The sequence below is a fragment of the Apteryx mantelli genome, chromosome 13 (assembly GCF_036417845.1).
Source record: "Apteryx mantelli isolate bAptMan1 chromosome 13, bAptMan1.hap1, whole genome shotgun sequence".
NCBI lineage: Eukaryota > Metazoa > Chordata > Aves > Apterygiformes > Apterygidae > Apteryx > Apteryx mantelli.
Window position 1 is genome coordinate 18,400,102 of NC_089990.1, and position 22,331 is coordinate 18,422,432.

The 22,331-nt window shown below is 39.6% G+C and overlaps 1 protein-coding gene and 1 long non-coding RNA gene across 5 annotated transcripts in view; one reads left to right on the plus strand and one right to left on the minus strand.

The window, feature by feature from the left end:
- Positions 1 to 3,758: 3,758 nt before the first annotated feature.
- On the minus strand, positions 3,759 to 21,147 carry LAMP2 (lysosomal associated membrane protein 2). 2 transcript variants are annotated; one of them, XM_067304260.1, is made up of 9 exons: positions 20,922 to 21,147; positions 14,945 to 15,063; positions 14,256 to 14,469; positions 13,443 to 13,604; positions 12,537 to 12,754; positions 11,808 to 11,927; positions 11,479 to 11,557; positions 10,475 to 10,642; positions 3,759 to 5,909 (listed from the first exon to the last, which is right to left on the minus strand). In XM_067304260.1, the coding sequence occupies exons 1-9, from the start codon at positions 21,094 to 21,096 to the stop codon at positions 5,767 to 5,769; spliced, it is 1,398 nt and encodes a 465-aa protein (XP_067160361.1). In that variant the 5' UTR covers positions 21,097 to 21,147; the 3' UTR covers positions 3,759 to 5,766. The 2 variants fall into 2 exon arrangements, with proteins under 2 accessions (XP_067160361.1, XP_067160362.1); XM_067304261.1 differs by lacking the exon at positions 3,759 to 5,909 and adding an exon at positions 6,740 to 9,216.
- The window catches only part of LOC136993290 (uncharacterized), a 32,787-nt gene continuing 31,422 nt past the window's right edge, over positions 20,967 to 22,331 (plus strand). For 2 of the 3 annotated variants that reach the window (XR_010885559.1, XR_010885558.1), the window contains exon 1: positions 21,211 to 21,309. This is a non-coding gene — a long non-coding RNA (uncharacterized lncRNA). Of the gene's footprint in view, positions 21,031 to 21,210; positions 21,310 to 22,331 lie in introns of those variants that run through there. The other variant, XR_010885560.1, reaches the window with a different exon arrangement.

The following is a 22,331-nucleotide window of genomic DNA, read 5'->3' on the forward strand; positions in this document are numbered from 1 at the left end:
CATTTGATTAACTTTCTAGGGCTGAAGAGAGCAGAAGCTCAATATAGTAAGCCTCACTATATGGCAGGTATAGAAAGCAATTGCCTGGCAAAAGCTGCTTTTTAAGAAATATTAAAAATCTGAAACAGAGGATATTTATGAGCTATTTTTCCCAACAGAGATAAGGCAACATTATTATTCTGTTGACACAACTTATCCGAAAGGGCACGTTCTGATCAATAGAAACTGGCTTTTGCCATGGAGACACTGCAGTGGTAGCAGCTCTTCTTTGACATCAGAAGTTAAAACCACAGATGTTTCCCAGGCTGCCAGTTGCTTTAGCTCTTTTAAAACAAGGATCTACGCTTTTATTTCTGTAGGATTCTGAAAGGACACAAATGTCCATGCTTCAGGCCATGAAATTAACAGCTACCCAGCTGACAACAGGACAAAACTTTATTTGTATCTATTCCACAGCTGCCTTTTAGAAGGATTCGTGAAGCAGCTGGTACTGTGCGTTAGCAGGTACGAGACCTATGCTTTGATCCGATGAGCAAAGAAAGATCAACTAATTGGAAAGTAAGCGCGTGAGCAATTTAGAAGCAAAAGTTTCAGTTTCCACACCAACGCCCAGACGAGGCACGCTGACAGCCCCATTGGAAAAGCTTTGAGAAACTGCATGCGTGTCTACTTACACTAAGCAAAACTTCATAAACATCATAGTTAACTTTATTGTTTCATACACATATTCTGCTTTCAGCAGATTTGTACAGTCATTTGCAAATTCAGAGAACTGTATATACCATTCTTCATGCTACAACCCTAAAGTGCTGGTTCAGTTTTTGACTTCTATTGAAGCCCAAAATAGTACTTAAATATATATATATATATATATATATATATATATATCTAGGAAATTGCCACACTTTACTAAAATAACCTAGCAAAAGTGATGCAAGACACTTTGATCTGGAACCTGAGCATGAAACCAAGGATGGAATCCATCTGCTGGCAGCACAGAAGCAACACGCTTTGACAGACAGTTGTGATTCAGAAATTGCCAGACTCAAAATAATCTGCCATTCAGCTCTCTTGCAGGGAGATCAAATACAGTGAGAGCAAAGGTACAACACAAAAGGCCAAGACAACCAAAAGTGAAACACACAATCCAGCCCAGCAGCATTAAATTACACCCCCTAAATAAGAGGGCTTGGTTCAAGAGCCCCTTTGCAATAAAAAAATCAGTTATGTCAGATCCTGGCAAACCTTAGATTTGGACACAGTGAGGAAAGAATAATTGAATGCACAGGTATTTCTCTAACATCAAGGCTAACTCTTTAGAAATCTCCCTTCCCCAAATTTAATGCTAATGTGAATTATTTAAACATCATTGTTGACCATCTCCTTTATGCAAGTGAATTACTGAAGGTGCTCTCCCTATGGTGTAGATGCAGGCTCAATGCGCAGGGAGATTAAGTATTAAGTAGCTCTACTAAACACCTGCTGTAAAGGAAACACTCCTCCCACTGCCTGCTACCACCAGCTGTTTGTGGAATTGGCAGCTCTCGCCATCGCACAGATGGAAGACAGGGTTCACTTGTTGTGAAAGGCTTTTGCCAAGCTGGATCAAAGAGCTGGAAAGAACAAGAGGCTTCTTTCATCTTACCAACATGAACCTATTCAGGAACAAGGCAGAGTTCAGCCACAAACAATTAGTTTCTATCTTGCTTCAGTTTAGATATGGAACATAGGATTGCAAAAGGTATATATCAATAATAAAGAAAGCAACTTTCAAGAAGTCAGATGCTCTTATTCCTTTGGAAGTCATGTCTTATTTTTTTCAAGTTTCGGCTTTATGGTCAGCATTTTTCATACTAGAAACTTTGTGCTCTTACACTCTCAACACTGTTGTTTGAGAGAGTCATGATTAGGATGTTAAAGGCAGATTAATCCTAGCAAAACGGACTATTTTTACCTCTTGGCTTGCATTCCCAGATCACAGCTTTTCAGCGACCCTTTGTAAATCCATGAAAGCTTCCCAATGGAACTGCAGGAATCTCTTTAAACAGTCTGTGCTCTTAGTCAATCTTTGAGACTACTCCAAACACTCGAGCCTCACAGTATCCATAGACCAGCGCTGAAACACTGGTGTAGTTTCTCTCATATGTACAGAATCAAAGCTGAGACCCACTAAAGCCAGTGAAATTCCACCCTTCCCTCACTTCACAATTGGACTCAGAACAAAAAGGAAAAACAGTCAAACAAAATAACACGATACATTTCTTTTAGCAGGCTGTTGGCTTTTGAGTAGTGAAAGTTCTCTAAGACTTATCTTACGGAATAGACATTAAAGACATCATGCTGGTGCAAAGCAATTTCACATACGGTAGCAGTCAACTTCTCCATACTGATGTTAAGACATACTCATTACTAGAAGAATCAAATGTTCTTCCCATGTGATGTTAATGCATTAGCGAGGTCAGGTACTACCTTTACATTCAGAAGGAATAGGAAATTCAGACAGACTCACAGGAACAAGCTGCTAAATGATGAAAAAGACAACAGCCATAAACCAACTTCCAATTAGAAGTCTGTAAGAGTTTGGTATTCATTTTCCTATGGCATGTGCAATCCTCTTCTACGCAGCATTCATACCTTTAATTATGGTTTTAGCTTCAGCATTATCTGAGTTAAGCTGTATGCAGCTAGAAATATTTTTGTATAAAAAGATTAGCAATGCAAATAAAGTCTCTTAGATGTGTTCTTTAGTCAAAATAATCACATTTCTCAAGTGGACACACTTGAGCTCATCAGCTCTACTCAAATCTGTTGTCCCCAAAACACTTACTTTCTCCACAATCATACAGTAGCTTCAAATAATTCTGCAATTCACCTTCAGACTCACAGCATGTTATTCTGTTGTGATGTGTTTTTTGTTATTTTTCTTTTTTTAATAAACTATGAACTCATTTGTTTTTATTTTTCTTCTTTTTAAAGGGGGGGAGAGCGGGGAGTCTGGGAAAAGAAGACAGGGAGGTTGGCAGTAGAGGTGGAATTAAGAGACTATACAGACTGATAGCCAGTACGACTTTTTCTTCTTCCAATGATATAAGATATAAAGACAAGAATGATAAGGAAGCCAAGTGCCATGCCCACTGCGATGGGAATAAGAAAGTTGAGGTCAGAATCAGCAAAGCATTCTTCAGCTGCAGAAAGAAGAAAAACAAAAAAAGCAAGGGAGAATAAATTAGTAAAGGAAAACAAGCATTAGAAACCAAGTAAAGCAAGGAACAAACAGATGTTTACAGTTTTTAAAACATATCACTGCATTGCATACAATGAGAGTACACCTGAAGTGAAATCAGTATAGAGCAAAGAACTGATACAGAGATTGACTTCTTCAAACATATGCACTACACATGTAATTTGTACTACTAAAACACTTCGTTTGTACATGAACCTTCACCTTCCTCTAATGTGCAGTCCACCCACAGATATATTAGACATGTCAAGCCAAAACAGCAGTCTGAGAGCACATTAGCTGAGCACATCTCACAGAAATGGTAAACTGGCTAAAAAGCAACATAAAAGACAGACTGGTATATTACTGCTTTATCCAAATGATTTCCCAAACCCTGAAATCACCAATATTTCCTTAGGTTTTAGAAGTGAAATGACAGATAACAAATCACATAACTGAAAGGACAAGCTTACTGAAAACTACAGAAGACAGCCAAGATATATATGCTGAAAGCACTGAACTGAAAACACTGAAAGACTCTCTTTTGAGTGGGTAACTTTATTTATTTTAATCCAAATACAAGAAAAGGGTTATCAATTTCAGTTAAGAATTATGCACATCTTATTGAAATCAACAGAGCATATAAAAAAGAGGAGGGACAGCTGTAATGCTACAGTGGTTTTCAATATACAGTTTGGAAAATATGCCATTAACGTCTTTCTGAAACAAATACTCATGCAAGAATTAGCATAGGCCTTTCCAGGACAAACAACACTGGGAGCCAATTTCAAAATCAGTGATACACCTTAAGCATACATGGAGCAAAGCCTAACATTCTTTCCCCATTTGTAAAGAGAGAGGCGCTCCATCCGGGTGATGCCAAGATAAAACATTTCTTAAGACATGCTTCAGCTCTAGTAAGGGTGTTTGACTCTTATGTGCTTTAAAAAAAAAAAAAAAAGCACAGCTTCTTAGAAAATTTTTTTGCTTAATTTCATATTAGAACAGAATAACTATCATGCACACATTCAATGCAATGTTAAAATTATCAGCTATTTCTTTACGTGCATACTTAAACCATTTAAGCCTCTAACTGAATTGGCCTTAGTTATGGGGAATTTACTGTCTGATTTAGCTCAGATAGTCTGGTAAACGCTTACCACTACCTTTTCATTAAAGGCTATATAAGGCCCTCGGTCAGCTAAGAGGAAGGAAAACAAGAATACACAAAATTTCAACATCTGAAAATACTAAACACCTGAAAATACAAAACTCAGGCAGTCTGGAGACACCTACTATCAAGTTGGGCAACACTTGGGAGGAAGAGGAAAGGAAGCATGTACCTTATACAGTGAGCCATTTCAAAAATATTCTTACTAGAATCTGACAAATACCCATGCTTCTCGGAAGATGCAGCTTTGCTTGAATTGCATTTTACTTTTAGTCAGCTTTGATCACTAAAGATCAACATATATTAATTCATTAATACACGTTGGATAATGGGTCATTTACATTTAATATGAATTCCTTTGCTAAGGATGAAAGGCAAGCCGCAACAGAAATTCCCTTTTTGTCTTCTTTAGAGGAAGAAGATTGCTGCAGTATGTATTATGGTATGGCCCTGTCACAAGGAATTTCCAGATTAAAAAGGGTAAAGTTTAGTACCACGAACGTTCCATCCTTCACCTCTCAAGTTTGCCACTCTGTTGTTGGCACACCTCTATCCATGTATCACTACTGAGCAGCGGTTAGAAGCTTCAGAGGCATGTCTTCAGACGGGGACCCTGATAAATGCACGTCATGACAAACAGAATTCCTGTTCAGGCCAGCAGGAGTACGGGCCAAACTTTTCAGATGTATTTGAACAATTATCAGTTCCAAATAACCTGAAAATTTGGCCCCAAGATTTTTAGCCCCAATATAAAAGTTATCTTCCCTTTTAACTCCAATCATAAGATGCAACCAGTAGCCAAAATATTATGTTTTTATTGGTATCTGCCCTACAAGAGAACACTCTGGTAAATTAAAAAAAAAAAAGTTAAATGCATTCATTAACTGAAAAAAATTTCTCTCAGAGATTACTAACACAGTATCTTTAAGCTAAAAAGACCAGCAGTCTGGATATCTTAGAGCATAGCTTTAATATTTAGCAAACTGTATATAAGGCACAGTCAATAATCAAAACAGACTGCAGTGTATGATTGATTATATACATTGATATTCAACACCCACAAACATATACAATTATTAGTTAAGTGCGATTCCCACAGACTGGAACAAAGCTATGTTTATTCACAAAATGCCACTATGCATTCTCAAGATTCTAAAATTCAAAGTGTAGTATTTTGGAAGAATTGAAAATTTATCAATTGATTATGAACCAGAACATGTTCAATGCAAGTTGTTAGGTTCAAATATAAACCATGACATTCAAGTCTGCATCATTTCTTAACCAGGAGCTAGTTTTAAGAAAGAGTTTGCCTGACTCAGCATGCAAGTTGCTGATCTGTCTTTGAGTTCATTTTTCTTAATAAAGTATTCCCATTTTAAAACTGCTCATATCCAGCATTACGGTGTTTCTTGTGACCAAAAAAGTAAGCCATTAGTACTAGGACAACTAATCCTCCCAAAGCTGCTCCTACTGCTATAGGTACAATGAAGTTGTCCACCTCTGGGCTGCAGTCTTCAGCTAAATGGAAAAAGGGTAAGTTTGAAAAAGAAATCCATTTAAATAGAAATATTTAATACTACAGTCTCCCTCTAATTATTTAAAACAGTTAAGCCTTTCCCCAACAGGACACTAGACAGTCATCCATAAAACCTTGTCCTCCTCCCCCTCCCCAAAATACAATAGTAATATTCCACCTTCCCAAGCATCATAACTAACAGACTCATCATTCTACGATAGATTTTGTTGAGGAGCAAGGATTAGCAAATTAATGTAGATTTATCATTATTGTATTAGATTGCACTTGTTCCTCTCGTCATGAGACCTACAGACCATACAGGACACATGAGAGACCAACAAGAGGTATGGCAAAGGGGAGACTAGTGTCTCTCTTGAAACAGAAACAAGTCTTGTGATAGTACTGTTAACAGATGAGCTGGCAGTGCAGAGAGGATCTACACAGCTTCTACCTTAGAGGATGAAACTACTAACCAGTTCCCAACAGGCTCCCTAAAGCTTTCCCACTTTGCTAAACAGGGACTGATTTCACTTTCCAGGAGCACTGCAGGAAGATAAACTGAACTATTGACAGCTGTAATCCAGGTTAAGCTGGCTAACAAAATCAGAGTTATAAGAACATCTTGTATGGATGGAGCTACAACTGACTAAAACTTTATAAGCAACCTCCTAATGGTGAATCAGATGTAGAGTATCTCAATTAGTTCTCAAGCTGTCTTCTGCTAGTGGGTTTCAGAACATGCTGCAAAACAAAGCATTAAGACCCAGGCAACAGAAGAGTCTTCAAGGAGCACCTTCACAAGTTAGGTAACAGAATCTCAGATATAGGCTGATTAAAGTTGACCTTACTCATTTAGTTTATTTTCTAAAAATAAAAAATAAAAATAAAAAAGACAATACAATATATCCATTTTCAAAACAGTTAAAAAATGTGAACAAGTTTCCTTAAGAAATAGAACAATCTTTATTGTTTAGAGCACATGTTGAGCAGGTTGACAATTCCCTATGGAACAATACATACAGGAAAACTAGTGGTTTTATAACAATAGGCAGTCATGTCAAACTTAGATGTTTTTTGAACCAGTTATCTGCACATCAGTCTAGGAGTACTTTCATCTCTGAACAAATATACTTATAAATGAAGATTAAATTGCGAGTTTTAACAAAGATACATTTAGTTGTGTTGAGTTTCAAGAGAGTTTGTACCAATCTTGTATTTTGTCACTTGGAAACTGTGCACAGTTCAAAAATTCATATGGTCAGAGGAATACAGCTGTGGTAATTACTCCTTTTCTCTAACAGAAATGCACAGGTAACTGGTGCCTTTAAACATCAGTCACTAAAATGCTATAAAAAAAAAAAATCTATACGAACTTCTGCATTTAAGGATATTTTAATATGAAAGTCTTTAGAACCATTTTCCCCCCCCCCCAATTAAAATGGAAAGTGTTGAAGCCTATTCCAGGATTAAACTTATAGTAGTTCCCCACTTTCATTAAAATGAATTTCAGTAACCAATGCAAAATTCAAGCTGTAGACTACATGCTATAGTAAGCATTATCCACCCATTCTTGCTTCCTTAGACAGTATCAAGATTAAGCTGCGTTTACAGAAAAACCCTTATTACTGAAAGAACAGAAGTGTATCTTATGGTTTGTATACAAACATGCCACAGACATCTCTACAACCCTAGAAAACACTAATAAAACATTAAACCAGCATTGATGCAGGCTAAACTCATTCTAAATGGGGAAATGAAGTTATCTTCATTAAATGACTAGCTTATGCAGCTCATGTTATGACATATGCAAAAGGGTCACACTTATCTTTTAGAAAAGACCTTTTTCCCCTTCCCCCCATGCAATAAGAACTATATATTATAGCATAAGGAGGCCAGAGAAGAGTTATGCAGCAAGGGTTAGTCTCTACAGAGCTGCAGTTTAAGAACAGTCCAGTTGTACTGCATTTTAAGCTAATTATCCCTTCCACACAGCAAGGAAAAATAGGTGTAGGGGGTTTGTCTCAGACTTGCTTGGCTTTTGCATTCTTAATAGCAGCATTAATAAATGCCACACAGCAAACAAATCAAACACAAAGTACACTGAACATTCAGAATGCCAATGGTGGACAGTTATAATGCAAATTTTGATTAGCAGAGAACCATTCAAATAGAGATTTAAAGACAGCTCAAGCTGCAGCAACTTATACTGGCTCATTAAATGAAAGCATCTTTAAATAATGGTCATTCAAAGAAACAAGACAGACCATTTCTGTGCAAAGTATGATATAAAGTTAAGTGCACTTTAAAAGTTCTGGAATTTTTAAAAAGATTATTCCCTTTAAACTGATGCCAGCAAAAGGCCTGCTTTAATTTAGCAGGACTCTGCTTCAATTTTGTATTTTAGGGGATTGACAAGCTATAATAAGTGAGGAAGAATTCAGCACCTAACAGTATTTTTGAAAACATTTGGGAACTGTGCTGAAGTCTTCCAATTTATCTGTCGTTTGGCAAGTACAGATTACTCATTTTGTCTGTACAGTCTAGGATATGGAATGGTTCCTGAAACCACCAAGGCAGGAGTAAACTACTCAAGCTTCATCAAATCTAAGTAGGTTACTGCTGCTGCTTCATAAGATCGCTTAATCACCAGCCTGAAGTTTAGTTCTACAAAACCCAGAGTTATTGGGCATTGGACAATCCTTGTTAAATACTACACGAGTCACAGTGACTAATGCTGCCAACTTAACCCACAATTATGACAACAACTAAGGAATGCAAAGGAGAGAAGCAAGTACAAATTCTATGCAATTTTAGGAGTTGCCCAAAGCATATCAGTTTAGAATGTGTTCTTGTTTCAAATTACAATTTGTAAAAAAGCAGAAGCAAATCCTAAACATTTGAGTGCTTTTGCAAAATAAAATCCTTAGCCTAATAATTTATCCAATAGTGATATCCAACATCTTCAAAACAGTTATGAAACCCACATCTTCTTCTTGGGGAAGGAAAACTAAAAACACAGTTCTGCTTCATCTGACAAAAACATCCTTTGTTTCCCAACTCCGATTAGCTGTGGCTAGTATTTACTCTTAAGATTTTTTTTTTGGGGGGGACTTCAAAACTTGCACTTGCTTCATTTAGAGTGAAATCAGAACAGTGATCACATTCAGATTCACAAAGTTTGATATCCAGCATAACTTTTTCTTCTGCCAATTATGTAAGCAATCACTATAATGACAATCAAGCCAGCAAGTGCAGCACCAACTACAATTGGGATTAGAATGGTGTCATCATCCAGCGAACACTCCTGGGCTGTAGATGAGAAAAAGGTTGCAACAAGGAATAAATAAAGACAGAATGCTTGCCAAGCGTGCTATAAAAAAAACTATTTTCCTTAATATGAAGATGCTCAAAATCAAGTATTATCACATCTGCATAGTAAGATAAAAAAGAACTGTAGAGGTTTCATGGGTATTTCTGGCATATATTAAGCATTATAGTCAATCAGAATATTTGATGACCTATAGTAAGCTAAAGGTGCTATCCTGGTATATGAGTTTTCATGTGCACAAGATCTGTAGAGGAAAAGGGGGAAGGCATTCTTCTACCTTTAGGACAGAACCAGGATGATCTATTTCATGCTTAAGGGAAGTTTGGTGCTTTCACTGATTAAGAATAAAGTGACATGGATCTGGCATCAAGAAACTAACTGCAACGGAGGTAAGTTAGAGACAGATGAAATCACTATAACTGGAAGGAGGAGGAAGAAGCTAGCTGCAACTTGAACTACACAGTAAAATAATTCTTCAGGAAGTATTATAATAAATATTGTTTATTGTGCTTACATAAGGAGAGTTAGCTTCTCTCTTTCTCTCTCTCTCTCACGGTTCAAAAACTTGCAACCAGTCTATTTATCTACAAATTAGTCTAATCCAAGACTATGCTGACAGCATTACTGTGAAGCATGAAGACCATGTTACACTGATGGCTAACAATGAAGTAATTTAAGTTAGTCCAGTTTTCCTCAAACAAGATCAGGATGGTACAGCAAATAAATACTTTAGGATTTGTCTTTGATCCTGGACATTCAAGATTGTTTCTTGAAGTAGCTCTGTTGGCTCATTTTTCCCAGCATTCCTATATCTTAGACTGACACGTCAAAAGAAAATAAATGCCTAATGGTGTTATCAAAGTGCATTTCTGCTGAAGTTCTGTCCCATTCTCTTACATACTCAAGCTACAAAAAGGTATGTGTCAGGAAGATGTCAGAATTTCTGACCCACTCTGCCAAGCAATGCTCAAGTCCCTCTTCAGTGTCTCTAGCTCCTTCACATTTTATGAAGGAGAACCTACACACCTGGCAGACATTTTTTTAAATGGGAACAAATCTGACAGTTTTCCTTGAACTTGAATGTCAGTCTCAGAAGTTCATTAAATTCCATGTAAAAACAAACACTGTAACAATGCTTCAGAAAAAATAGAGTGCTTATGTCCAGCTCTGTTAGGTGTTTTTTTAGCAAGTAAGAATTCTTTAGTAGAACATATTACAACTTGATAGGTTTACTCTTACCTGTAGAGAACTTATTTTCCTTCACGAGGAATGGCTGAATCCTTAGATTAAAAGTATGTATTTGAAGAACTTCATTAATCTCAAGAGTTTGCTCTTTTCGGCACATATAGGAACTACCAAGGGAAGCATCCCACTTGCTGAAATTGTTGTTATCTGCACTTAAAATGACTAAACAAAGGGAAAAAATTAACAGGGAAATTTGCAGGCCCACTTCAAATGTAAGAGACATGCTAATACATTCATAAAGCTAAAGAGCTGAATCTAATCTAGAGAGGCTACTTTTCAACACTGGCTACTTTGAAATACAAGGTAGTCTGAAGCATGACCAATCTGCTTAACCGTAAGAAGCCAGGCACTAAAGTTTTTATAATGCTTATCACTAATCTAACCTCCACAGGGACATGACATTAGCCTTCCTTGTACCTCCACTCATCCCAACATTGCAGAGGTACGAGCATTTTTGTTTTAGTGCCCTTTTAATTGCAACAGCTATGATAAACACAGATTTAAAAAAAAAAAAAAAAAAGCATACTTTTTGATTTGGAAAAAAGAATGCTTCAGCTGTTAGAAGGAACACTCTTTTCCCAGTCAGGATTAAGTGGAAGCAATAGGAAGATACAGCAGCAACTTCAGGCAAAGGAAACAGCTAGTTTAGGAAAACAAAAAAAATTCAGAGTTGGCACAACTATATTCTATACCCCAAAAACTTATGCTACTCAAAATTATAACAAAAAAGCCCTCTTATGTATCTTAATCATTAGGCGAGCATAAGAGACCCTGTTGGCAGGAAGCTTCAGAAAGAGAGAACAGTACTACGCTGCTGTTTAAAGTAACTCTTGCAGCCATTTCTGTTACTTCTGTTTATACTGGCCTAAAGTCCTAAAGTAGGAAGTCAAAGTAGGCATAACCAGCATTAAAAAAAAAAAAAAAAAGTCAGAAGTATTTGCTAATACAGACACAGAATAAAAGGCCATACTTGGTTTAAGGCAGATATCATTTCTTACCAGAACCATTCACATGGTTGAGCAATGTAACATTCACCTCTTTCAGATAAAATCTTCGTACATTGGCACTTGCGTTCTTCTGTTTAAGAAGCAAGAACCACTGTCAGTGTGCAATTTTGCAATTTGACTTTGAGAACACATGCTTTCCAGAGGTAAGCACATTTACCACAGTCTTATGTTTCTCAGAACTTTATCCCAAGGGCAGTCAGCCAGTTTTACTTCCTATATGTGAACAACTGATCACCAGAAAGCTACAGAAAGGTTTTACCAAGAATGCTCATCATACAATGCATTTAAAGTGGAAACTTAAACTGAAAGAAGTTACTTACAACAACAAATGTGAAATCAATGAATCTGCTATTTCCATCATTCAATCTCAGAGTAGCTGCTGTGTTACCACAGGTACCATCAGCACTAGTTGTCTTCGGATTGATGTTGATCAAAAGAGGCTGAAATATAGAAATACCATAACAACGCAGTTCAGTTGTCATTAGCAATCTAGTATGTCAGTCGGTAGCAGTCTTAGGCTAGAAGAGCTTGTCATGAAAAAGGTGACAGTAGGAGGACTGAGTCTGACTACTGTCTAACCAAGGCTACTTGAGTCATGCTTAAAAGCTAGTAATACTGAGGCAAACAAATTGCACAGCAAAGTCTCACCACCGCTTATTCAAAAAAAAAAAAAAAAAAAAAAAGTAGTAATCATAATCACATATCAGGGCTTTTATTTTATGCACCTAATAAAACAGCTTAGCTTTGGCTCCCTCTGCGGGAAAAAGACAGTACCCTGCAGGGCTCCACAGCCTTAAAAGCAAAGAAAGTTCCAGGCTTTTAATCATGTTAGAGGTATTTCCAGTAACTAGTTATGCTGAATCCAGATAAGGTCTTGAGGCAAGATACTATGCCACATATCTATTTTGATGTCAGAGACTTGACATGCACAATACTGAGAAGCACTTCTGGGCAGTCAGCAGTGCAGGAGGCAAACATCTTGCACCTGCTTTTTTATATGAAAAGAACTACAGTAACCTTTCTATTCTTCTAAAACATGAGAGAAGTACCTTGTCTCGGGACACATTCAGCTGCAGCCCCACACTAGCCAGAAGACAGGTTTCATTTTCACTTTTAAGAGAATAGTTTCCTGTGTCTGGATTCTCCACAGGTTTGGGAGCAGTGGTTGGAACAGGTGATAAAGTGGTGGTCGATGCAGTAGTTACGTTGGCAACAGTAGGCAGAACAGTAGGTGCAGAAGTAGGTGTATCAGCATCACACCTAGACTCTGGACAGAAGAAATTTTAACAACCATTTCACTGCTGAGATTTTATCAAAAAGAAAGTCTTCCGACTGAGAAGTTCTGTTTAATACAGAAATTCTGCACTGCCATGGCCTTTATTTATGTAGCACATATCATACTAATTATTTCTGATGCACTGAAGTATATGGACAAAGATAGCTTGAAGTGGTTATAGAAGCGTGATGTACATTTGCTGTAGACTAAGTAAACAGTCCTATTAAAGCTATACGTAGCAGGATGATGTGTTAGTCTCTTGGTTAGCAGGAACTTCAGCTGAGAGCTAAGGCAGCAGGTTCTGGAGTAGTTAAAGGTAGAAGCAGAGAGTCTACCTCTGAAGAGGGAAAGCAATCAGTTAAAAACCTTGAAGTTCAGATGCTCTATTCAGCAATAGCAATCTTGATGGGCTGGTTTTTAATACTCTGATTACTAGAATACACATTGTATTAGACTACTGCCTTGACTTGGGAAACAGTCTAAATTACTGCTCACTACTAAACCTGTTCCATTACTCCATTTTTTAGGAACAAGGCAAGGCTTACCAGAGGATATTTATACCAGTATTATTCATCATAGCTAGCAAATCTTAAGAATTGGTAGATTTTCTATTATGAGACTTTGCTTGTTGCACCAAGGTGCAATACAAAACAGTTCATTCACAGTTTGAAATACTCACCTTTTTTTCCAATTGTGCCATTCTGAACAAAAGCCTGCAGAGTGAGGTTCCAGAAGAACTGTGTTACATTTTCTGCTTCAACAGAGTCAGTATTATGACACACAAAGACATTATTCAGTTGAACTGGATGCATAGTATCCTTTACAACAATGGTAATTGGTCCTACAAATAAGCACAAACATTTAATTGACATTAAAATGCCTCATAACCTGCAAGAGTATTTATAAGGTAGTGTTATGTTTTCTATAATTCCATAAAAAAAGAATTAGAATAATTTAATTCATGGGAATTAAGTCTAACAGCCCTTACCTCTCTTCAATTTTTTAGCTATATATCTTGTCCTGAAGTGTTAAGTAATGCAAAGAAGTTAAAGCCTCAAGAACTAGACAAGTCATTAGAAAGGAGAAATATTTTACTTAATTTTTTCTTTAAGAAAAAAAAAACTATTATTAATAGGAAGTCTATTAGTACACAGAAAGCCTAAAACTTTGTTTTGCTAAAAGCTGTGGAAGGTAAGGTAGTGCACACTAAAATGACACTTCAAGATACCCGTTGTCTACTAACGGCACCTCACTGACCTCCTCCTTTCATTGCACTTAAAGGCATCATTAGAGTTAGAGAAGCTAACTAGTCTGTATTCTCATTCAGTAGGCAAGTACGATGAACAATATTTGTGCAGTATATGGCATAGAAGTCATCAGACGCTCTGTTAATGCTTTAGACAATAAAAAAATCCAAGTACAGTAGGGTGCATGAGCTATGACACTTGTAGCAGAGACTACTTTGCAAGTGTGATCCTGCACTGAACATTACCTTTTCTTTTAGCATCAGGAAACACAGCAGTATCATTGGTATTGTAGGTAAACGTGATGAAGTCTGCCTGGTAAGTTTCATTAGTTTTTGTAAAGTTAACGCTCCAAGAGTGACCTTCTCCAAACTGTACTGCCAGAAGTGCAGCTTGCGTGTCGTTACCGCAGATGCTTCCATCGTGTGTCACATTGGATGACAAACTCAAGGTTGCGTTTTTCTAGAAGAAAAGGTCAGTTTTAGATATTTTCAGACAGCCGTTCTTCCCATGACAGTATTATAAGCCTGCTAGAGTTAGACAGAACCCTGCACAAGATTAGCTCCATATTTTAGATGACTCTACAAAATTATGAAAAATGCTACCTGACACCTGACTCGGAAAGCAGCTATACCAGATTCAAGTACAAAACTACAAAGCTAACTTGGTTGTAAACCTTAACCGTGCTGAGCTGTAATTAACACTTACTGTTCGGGTTAAGAACACTACCACACCAATAAACAAAGCTCACTAAATTTGACAAGTATGCCATCTAAATAAGTGAACTGAGAATTTCTTACACTTTATTTTAAAATGCATGTTTAAGAATACTCTTAACAACTTAGTCAAAAATCAATAAACTGGGTACCAGAGAATACTTAAAAGTTTTACCCAAAACTGAACCAGTTCTGAACAGAGGTTAGTTCCAAATACTTACATAATCACTACTGTTTGTTTCATATTTTATCAAGAACCTCATCATCCAATGTGCATATAAGCATGTAGCATTAGAGGCATCCTTCACATCTACTTCCACAGCATAGGACAGAAAAAAACCTGTAAGATATGATTATCAGCTGTTAAGACATTGATTTTACTTCATTTTGTTGAACTGTTTCTGAGGATAGTTCATTACAAGGTAGTAGACAGAGTAAGTTATTTCACGACCAGATTCCATTTGCCAGACACTGAAAGAATTGCTAGATTTCTAACAATTATTAAAACTGGGAAGCACACAATGAAGTGTTATCAAGACTTGACAAAACTTCTGAAAAGGATGTTTTGCAGTCTACTTACCTGATGGAAGACTAACAATTTAAATGAACACTAGCTTTCCAGTGTCTGAAACTGTGTAAACAGAACTGTATGAACACTGCAACATTTAAACAGAGTAGCGCTTGCAGAACAAGAGCCCCCATATTATCTTATGTTTCATCAAGCAGCATGATTCAAGATGACCTCTCAAGGACAAGATCTGTGAGCCTTCATTGTGTTTCCACAATTTCTGGCCTGAAGGACATGCATGCTAAATTCACTTTAAGTTTTTAGAGAACTTCTTACAGGTGTTGGATTTTTAACCCAGTCTGACTCTCAAGGGAGGCATTTTCCCATAGTGAGCTTTCATATGCTTGTTGTCCAAACTTTTCAGTCTGCCACATTTCCCTAGAACAACATAAGGTTGAGATTTATCAGGCTGCCTTCCTTAAACATACTGTCACCATGATCATGCAGTTCTCTCCCACAGATCACCTAAGTTCCTCTATCTCCAACACATGCAAGTCAACGTACTTTACATTTTGCTTCATGTTTTGCCTTGGCACTAAGGATTTTCTCCCTGCCAGATACAGGTTTTCTCCTCTACCAGCAGTAAAGACAGTTCAGCATGCAAGACAGCTGGCTGTAACAATCTACAACTATAACTTGCCATTGTTCATGCGCTTTTGAATTAAAAGGACTGTCAAAATTGAGAAGCTTTAACTGTCGTACCCTAATAAGAATCTAAGGTAGAGCTTGAAAAACTTGATAGTGTTAACTTTGAAGCATGGGAAATAGTGCTTGATATCACACTAGTGATTTATCAGTGTTATCACCCTAATGAAACTATTACGCTGAAAGAATTTTTAGGACCAAGGACAAGGCAGTAAGTTAAAGTAAGTTTGGTTTATCTTGAGCTTGAAGAAACAAGCATCAAGGAATTTGTTTCAGTGGTGGCAGTGAATACATTACTCCAACTAACCAAGCACAATACTAGTTAATGTCACATCAGTGTCATGTTGAGAAACACAGGCCATGCTCTTATATCCTCGGAGTAGGCTCCTGTTACATAAATTGCTGTCTGACCTCAGTTATCCACGTTTTGTTAGAAGAAAATTCACAGACCATTTCAAAAGAACTCACTAAATGAGATAACGAATAAGCTGGAAGGGTTGTAAAAAATGTTATGGCTAATAGTCATACTTTACAGGTTTTTCAGCCTCCTAATATGGACTCCTGCATCAGAAACAGAAGCAACCTTCCTATTTGTCCTATCCTTGCTCATTCATAGAAAAAGAAAAAACAGACATTGGGCTCTGTTCTGCTGTCAAGCTTGTTTCCTTTAGCTCCCACTGACTGCCTATTTTGCTAAACTCTTGCTTTCTTATTTACTGATCAGTCAGTCAATAATAACTCTGTACACAGAGACTGCTGGTCTCAAATATAAGGCGACGGCCAGGTGCCTCCCTTAAATATTAGCAGGTGATACCTCAGAGCTTCAGATTACTGCTTAGAGCAATGCAGTCTGTAATGGCTCATCTGCATCCTCTACTATCAGGGAAAGCTATTTTGACATCACCATGGTTGTTTAGCATTATAGCTTCAGCACGAGGGAAGTTTAGAGATGCTAGCTGAAAGTATTAGCATTACTTCCTTCCAGTAGGAAGGCACAAAATGTTGTTGCTTGAACTTGAAGCAAGATCTTAGAGCATATATGAAGCTAAAGCAACAGGGGCAGTTTAAACACTGCAGAATTATACAAAGCTCTCACAACAGACAAACTATGTCAGAAGAACAAAGCATCATTCTGACACGGAAACTGAAGCAGATGTTTTGTATCACAGAATCACAGAATCACTGAGGTTGGAAGGGACCTCTGGAGATCATCTAGTCCAACCCCCCTGCTCAAGCAGGGTCACCTAGAGCATATTGCACAGGATTGCATCCAGGCACATTTTGAATATCTCCAGAGAAGGAGACTCCACCACCTCTCGGGGCAACCTGTTCCAGTGCTCTGTCACCCTCACAGTGAAAAAGTTTTTCCTCATGTTAAGATGGAAGTGTCTGTGTTTCAGTTTGTGCCCATTGCCTCGCGTCCTGTCGCTCGGCACCACTGAAAAGAGTCTGGCCCCATCCTCTCGACACCCTCCCTTCAGATACTTGTACACATTGATAAGATCTCCTCTCAGCCTTCTCTTCTCCAAGCTAAACAGGCCAAGCTCTCTCAGCCTTTCCTCATAAGACTTCTGTATATATCTATTTTAACCTATCATTCCTTCAGACCATCAGTTTAAATAAAAACAATTTTAAAGAACTGAAACCATCTACTCTCTCAAGATATCGTCTAAATTGTTGGAGGTTCCTACTTATATATCCTACCAAACAGCACTGAGATTTGAGGAAATGGTGAAAGAAGCTCTTCAAAAAGCACCTTCCTACCCCCTGTGCATGGCTGCCAAAGAAGGTGACAGGTAACAGTATACTGGATGTATGTAAAATTTGCCAGGTGCAAAGCACAAGGAGGAGGTAGCAAGTCAAAGAAGGAGAGCTTCTTTCTGCCCAGACTTTTGAAGTCTGTGGCTCATGGGAAAAGATGGCTGCACGGAGACAACAGAAATGAAAATTCAGTTTGGTCCTTACTCCTGAAAATACCTGAGGCTATTATGCATTTCAGCATACATTCCCTCCTGCAATAGTCTGCCTGACTGTTCTAATGGATCCATTAAAACCTGCAGCTCTTTCTATGAAACTAGAGCATTTTTCTCCACTTAGTATCTTTGCAGGTGCTCACTCCTAACTAACTGGAGAACCTCATACTACAACTAGAGAAGCGACTAAAGAAAAGGAGAAAACAATCCAGTAAAGCAAAAGATCGTTCTGAATGTTATTTCTGCCTTCCATAGTGCATGCTGCTTCTCAAAGCTTTGTATCATTTACTCACCTCCATCACCTCCACTCACCTTCATCTAATCACTGAATAAAATTCTGACTCTGGGTAGAGTGAAACTCTGCTCACTTCATCCCTTCGGACTGACAGTGAACAAGTGGAAAAGACAGCGATAAGAATAACTAAACACTCCAGGACCCATGAGATTTTGAACAGTTGGGAAAAAAAGAATACAGCAGCATACATAAAGAATAGCTAGGTAGTTGAAGTTCCCTGTTTACATTAATTTCTATGCAGCAGAAGATTCTGTTAGACTTCCATAGTGGCCGTAATGCCCAGTAAGGCAATACCTACAACGGGAATTCCCTCAGCTAGCAGAATTAGAGACACAAGTAGTACATTTACCTCCAAAGCAAGGCAGTAAACACCAAGGATTGCTTGCACAGTCATAAACAACCAGTTTGGTATGCCTTTTTAGGAGAATTTTTGTTTGTGCAGAGATCTGTGGTACACTAGAAGATACTGGCTTTGCAATTTACTACTGCAAAGCACACAAACTTACTGCCAAGAAGTAGCTTAGAGCTCCAGCAACGTTAAATAAAAACTCCCCATTTTTTTTGTTCAAGAGTTATTTATTACTGTACCTGTGTACCAGCTCTGCATTACCATCCATTCTCATTTCAGAAGGAACTGGGTCAGGCCTTAAGTTTCTGGAAGCCACTGCAACTAGCCAGGATAGCCATGGTACTTCAGTATATACACATCATGTCACATGGCATATTAAAAGACTATTGACTAAGCCATAAAGTACAATATACTTAGAAGTAATTATTTTACCACAATTTGAAAAGCAGTATAAAACTAGCAAGAGATTGATACTAACATTTTACTAACTTGCTTTGTAATACTGCAATTTCTTTGCTTCTCAATGCTGTTTTACATATTAGGAAAGTCTCTTCCACCTTCACATAAAAATTAAGAGATGAAAAAAAGACATAACTGAGCTGTGAAACTATTTTTGCTATGAGTTAGTAGGTGAGAGCAAAAGGAAGAAAGCTTATTTACTATGAGTAACTGAAAACATCCTAAGAATGAAGTGGCCCCTACTTAGAAGTACCAAGTTAACTAGTACTTAGACTATTTTCCTTATAGAGAAAGTAGCTTGCAAATAACTTCTCCAAAAGGGATATTTCAGCATAGGTGATGGCAGATGCAGCAGTAAAACTGAAGAAATGCTACAGTAAGCAAGTGCATACAGTAGACTTGACCAACAAAGATAATCTCAGCACACACACATGCACCTTACACACCCTGACCTACTTAACAGTGAATAACTGTAAGTGTAAAAAAATTTTTTCTGGCAGTACAACCTTATTCCAGATGCCAAAAGAAGATGCATCTTCCCTATAAGACACCTGGCCTACCTTTAAGTAATTGATTAGATGTCCTCAAAAGCCACACACACACGGAAGTGACAAAGGTCTAGCACGGTTGGCAGGAAGCGCCGGCATAACAAAGGACTATATTCAGTTAACTGCTAAATTTATAATAAAAAATTTGCAGAAGAGAGGCATTCTCTTCATGAAACCTAAAGATCAGACATCCTCCTTGCATGCTTTGCTCACATAACAGTACTGCAGACAGTAAAACATGATAATAAGACCGGGGATCGCATTTATCAGAAGTAGATTAGCCTGTCTTTTCACAACATCTACTCAATGTATCTCTTTATAGGAGCAGTGTCTTTGGCTATAAAGGTACACAAGAGGTGTGTGCGGGTGAGCGTTAAAACAAAACATCCACTTTCTCACCCTTACTATACCAAAGGCATCTACAACGACTAAGTAATAGAAGAGCTATGGTATAATACTGCTACTTAATGCAATGGCAAAAAGTGGCAAAAGCTAGCATTTAAGTATAAGGCTTCATAACTGAGTAAATAGAGTATTAACAAAAAATACAAAGTGAATGGAGGGGCAGACAATATCTCTCTCAAACCCACGATCTGAAAGAACAATGTTACTCTGCAAAGTGCTCTTCATGCTGTGAGAATGCTTTGCAAGGGAAATGCCCCTCTACTCACCCCCAAACTCACTTAAGTACAGAAATATACATAACTAATCTCTTTAGAGATAAAAACGTATTACTAGCACTTGCTTGACTCCTATTTGATTTTTTTTTTCTAATGAAAAAAAAGTTATCCCAACATCCTCTATAGCGGGAGACTACGGCTGCTGATGCCCATAGCCCCAGGTGCGTCTCGGCTGCCGGTCGGAGCTAGCTGAGAAGCGTCACGGTCGCAGCCGCCCCGGCAGGCCGAAGGCCGCGCGGGCCCCGGCTCCCCGCGGCAGGGAGGGGCTGCCGGCCGGACCCGCACGCCCTCCTCCCCGAGGCGCAGGGGCGGCCCCACCGCCAGGCGCTCGCCCACAGAGCCAAGCGAGCGGCGGGGCCTTCGCGGGCTGCGGAGAGGCGCCGGCGCCGGCCCTCAGAGCCCGGCCGGGCGGGCGGGGAGCCCCCGGCGGCGCGGCGCGGAGCGGGGCGCGGGCGGGCGGGGCATGAGGGCCCCGGGCGCCCCCGCGCGCACGGCCGTTGCCCGAGGCCGCGTCACGTGCCCGGCGGGGGGGGGGGGAAGGGGGCACGCGCCAGCCCCCGCGGGGACAACAACTGCCCCCCGCCCGCGCGCGCGCGGCGCAACGGCCCTGGCGCGCGGGCCCGCCGCCCCCTCAGCCGCGCCCGCCCGCAGGCGCCCGCAGGCCTCGGCGCGCCCCCTCACCGGCGGTGCCGAGCAGCAGGAGGAGGCAGGCGGAGCAGCGCGGCAGGCGGAGCGGCCCCCGCGGCGACCAGCGCGGCTCCATGTTCCCGGCGGCAGGCGAAGGGGCTCCGTGAGGCGGCGAGGGGCGAGCGGAGGGGAAGCGGGCGGGCGCAGCAAAAGCGTCGCCGTCGGTCATGTGAGGGGAGGGGCGGTGCCGTCCGCGCTCCGCCAATCGCCGCGCCGCGTCCGTCGGGCTCGATTCGACGGCTCGCGGACAGGGCGCCCGCCGCGCCGCCTCGGGCGGGCTGGGGAGCAGCGGGGCCGGGTCTCGCCTCAGGGGCTGGGGGCGGCGGGGGACATTTTCCTGCCACACGCGGGGCTGGCAGCGAGGTGCCCGGCGGGCCCCACTGTAAGACCCTATTTCCGCTTCGTATAACTCTGCTATTTAATTTGTGTCTGCTTGGGCTCGGGTTTTCCATGAAAAAAGGCCTGCTCCTGGCCAAATTTTTTCTTTTTTTCTTTTTTCTCTCCCCCCCTTTCTTCTTTCTCTCCATCTTTTCTCTCCTTCTCGCCTTCTTCTCATATTTGAACCCTTTCCAACAATAAGGCTGAGGGAAAACATGTTTTGCATCTACTAAAAAAAATTCTGCTGACCTTTCTTTCCTTTGGTGAACTCCAGCATTTCTGCGTTGTGCAACAGGCACTTGGCAAGGAGGGGCCCTTCGAGCCAGAGGCGCGTGGTTTCCTCTTCCTCTGGTAGTCCACTCGCAGGCTTCACAGGGTTGAAAATTTCTGGTTTGAACACGCTCAGGGGTGGCTTTGAAGATTTTAGTGGCTAAATTCCTCTAAGATTTCTTTATCTTTCACCATGGTTGAACAAGAGAAAATCCAGCAAGAATTATGGACGAAGAAACATGTTATAAGAGGAAAGCTTGAAAGACATTTTAAACAGAAATACCATCCCTGGCTCAGCCCCTGACTAGCACATTGTTCAAAGCTGAGTTTGTGTAACAAGGAAGTAGCACTATATATTTACTTTCTTCTTACATTCCTCCCTGCATGTCCATTATTGGCTACTGCAGAAACAGGTTGCCAGGCATGTGCTTTGACCCCATACAGCCATTCTAAAGCTAACTGGGCTCATTTTAGGTTAAGAAGATAAAGCTGAGAAAAGATACACTAAGTAAAGATACTTTTAATACAGAGACTTCCACTGCAAAAAAAGGAAGGAATAAACTATTTTCCATGTTTACAATAAATGAGAGGGGAGAGAAGTGGGCTAAAATTACAATGAATATTCAAGTTAGATAGTGGGGAAGGACTAGTAGAGCATTGCACTAGATTCTCATGCAAGATCGTGGGTTTTTTAAAAACAGGTTAGACAAAGTTCCCTCAGGGAATGATTCTGCTTTAGGGCAGGGGTGGACTTAG

Coding starts and splice junctions, on each gene's coding strand:
- LAMP2 (XM_067304260.1), bottom strand. CDS start 21,096: ATGACCGACGGCGACGCTTTTGCTGCGCCCGCCCGCTTCCCCTCCGCT. Junction 15,064..20,921: donor CCTGCTGCTCGGCACCGCCG/GTGAGGGGGCGC, acceptor CATATCTTACAG/GTTTTTTTCTGTCCTATGCT. Junction 11,928..12,536: donor TGAATGTGTCCCGAGACAAG/GTACTTCTCTCA, acceptor TCTATATTTCAG/CCTCTTTTGATCAACATCAA.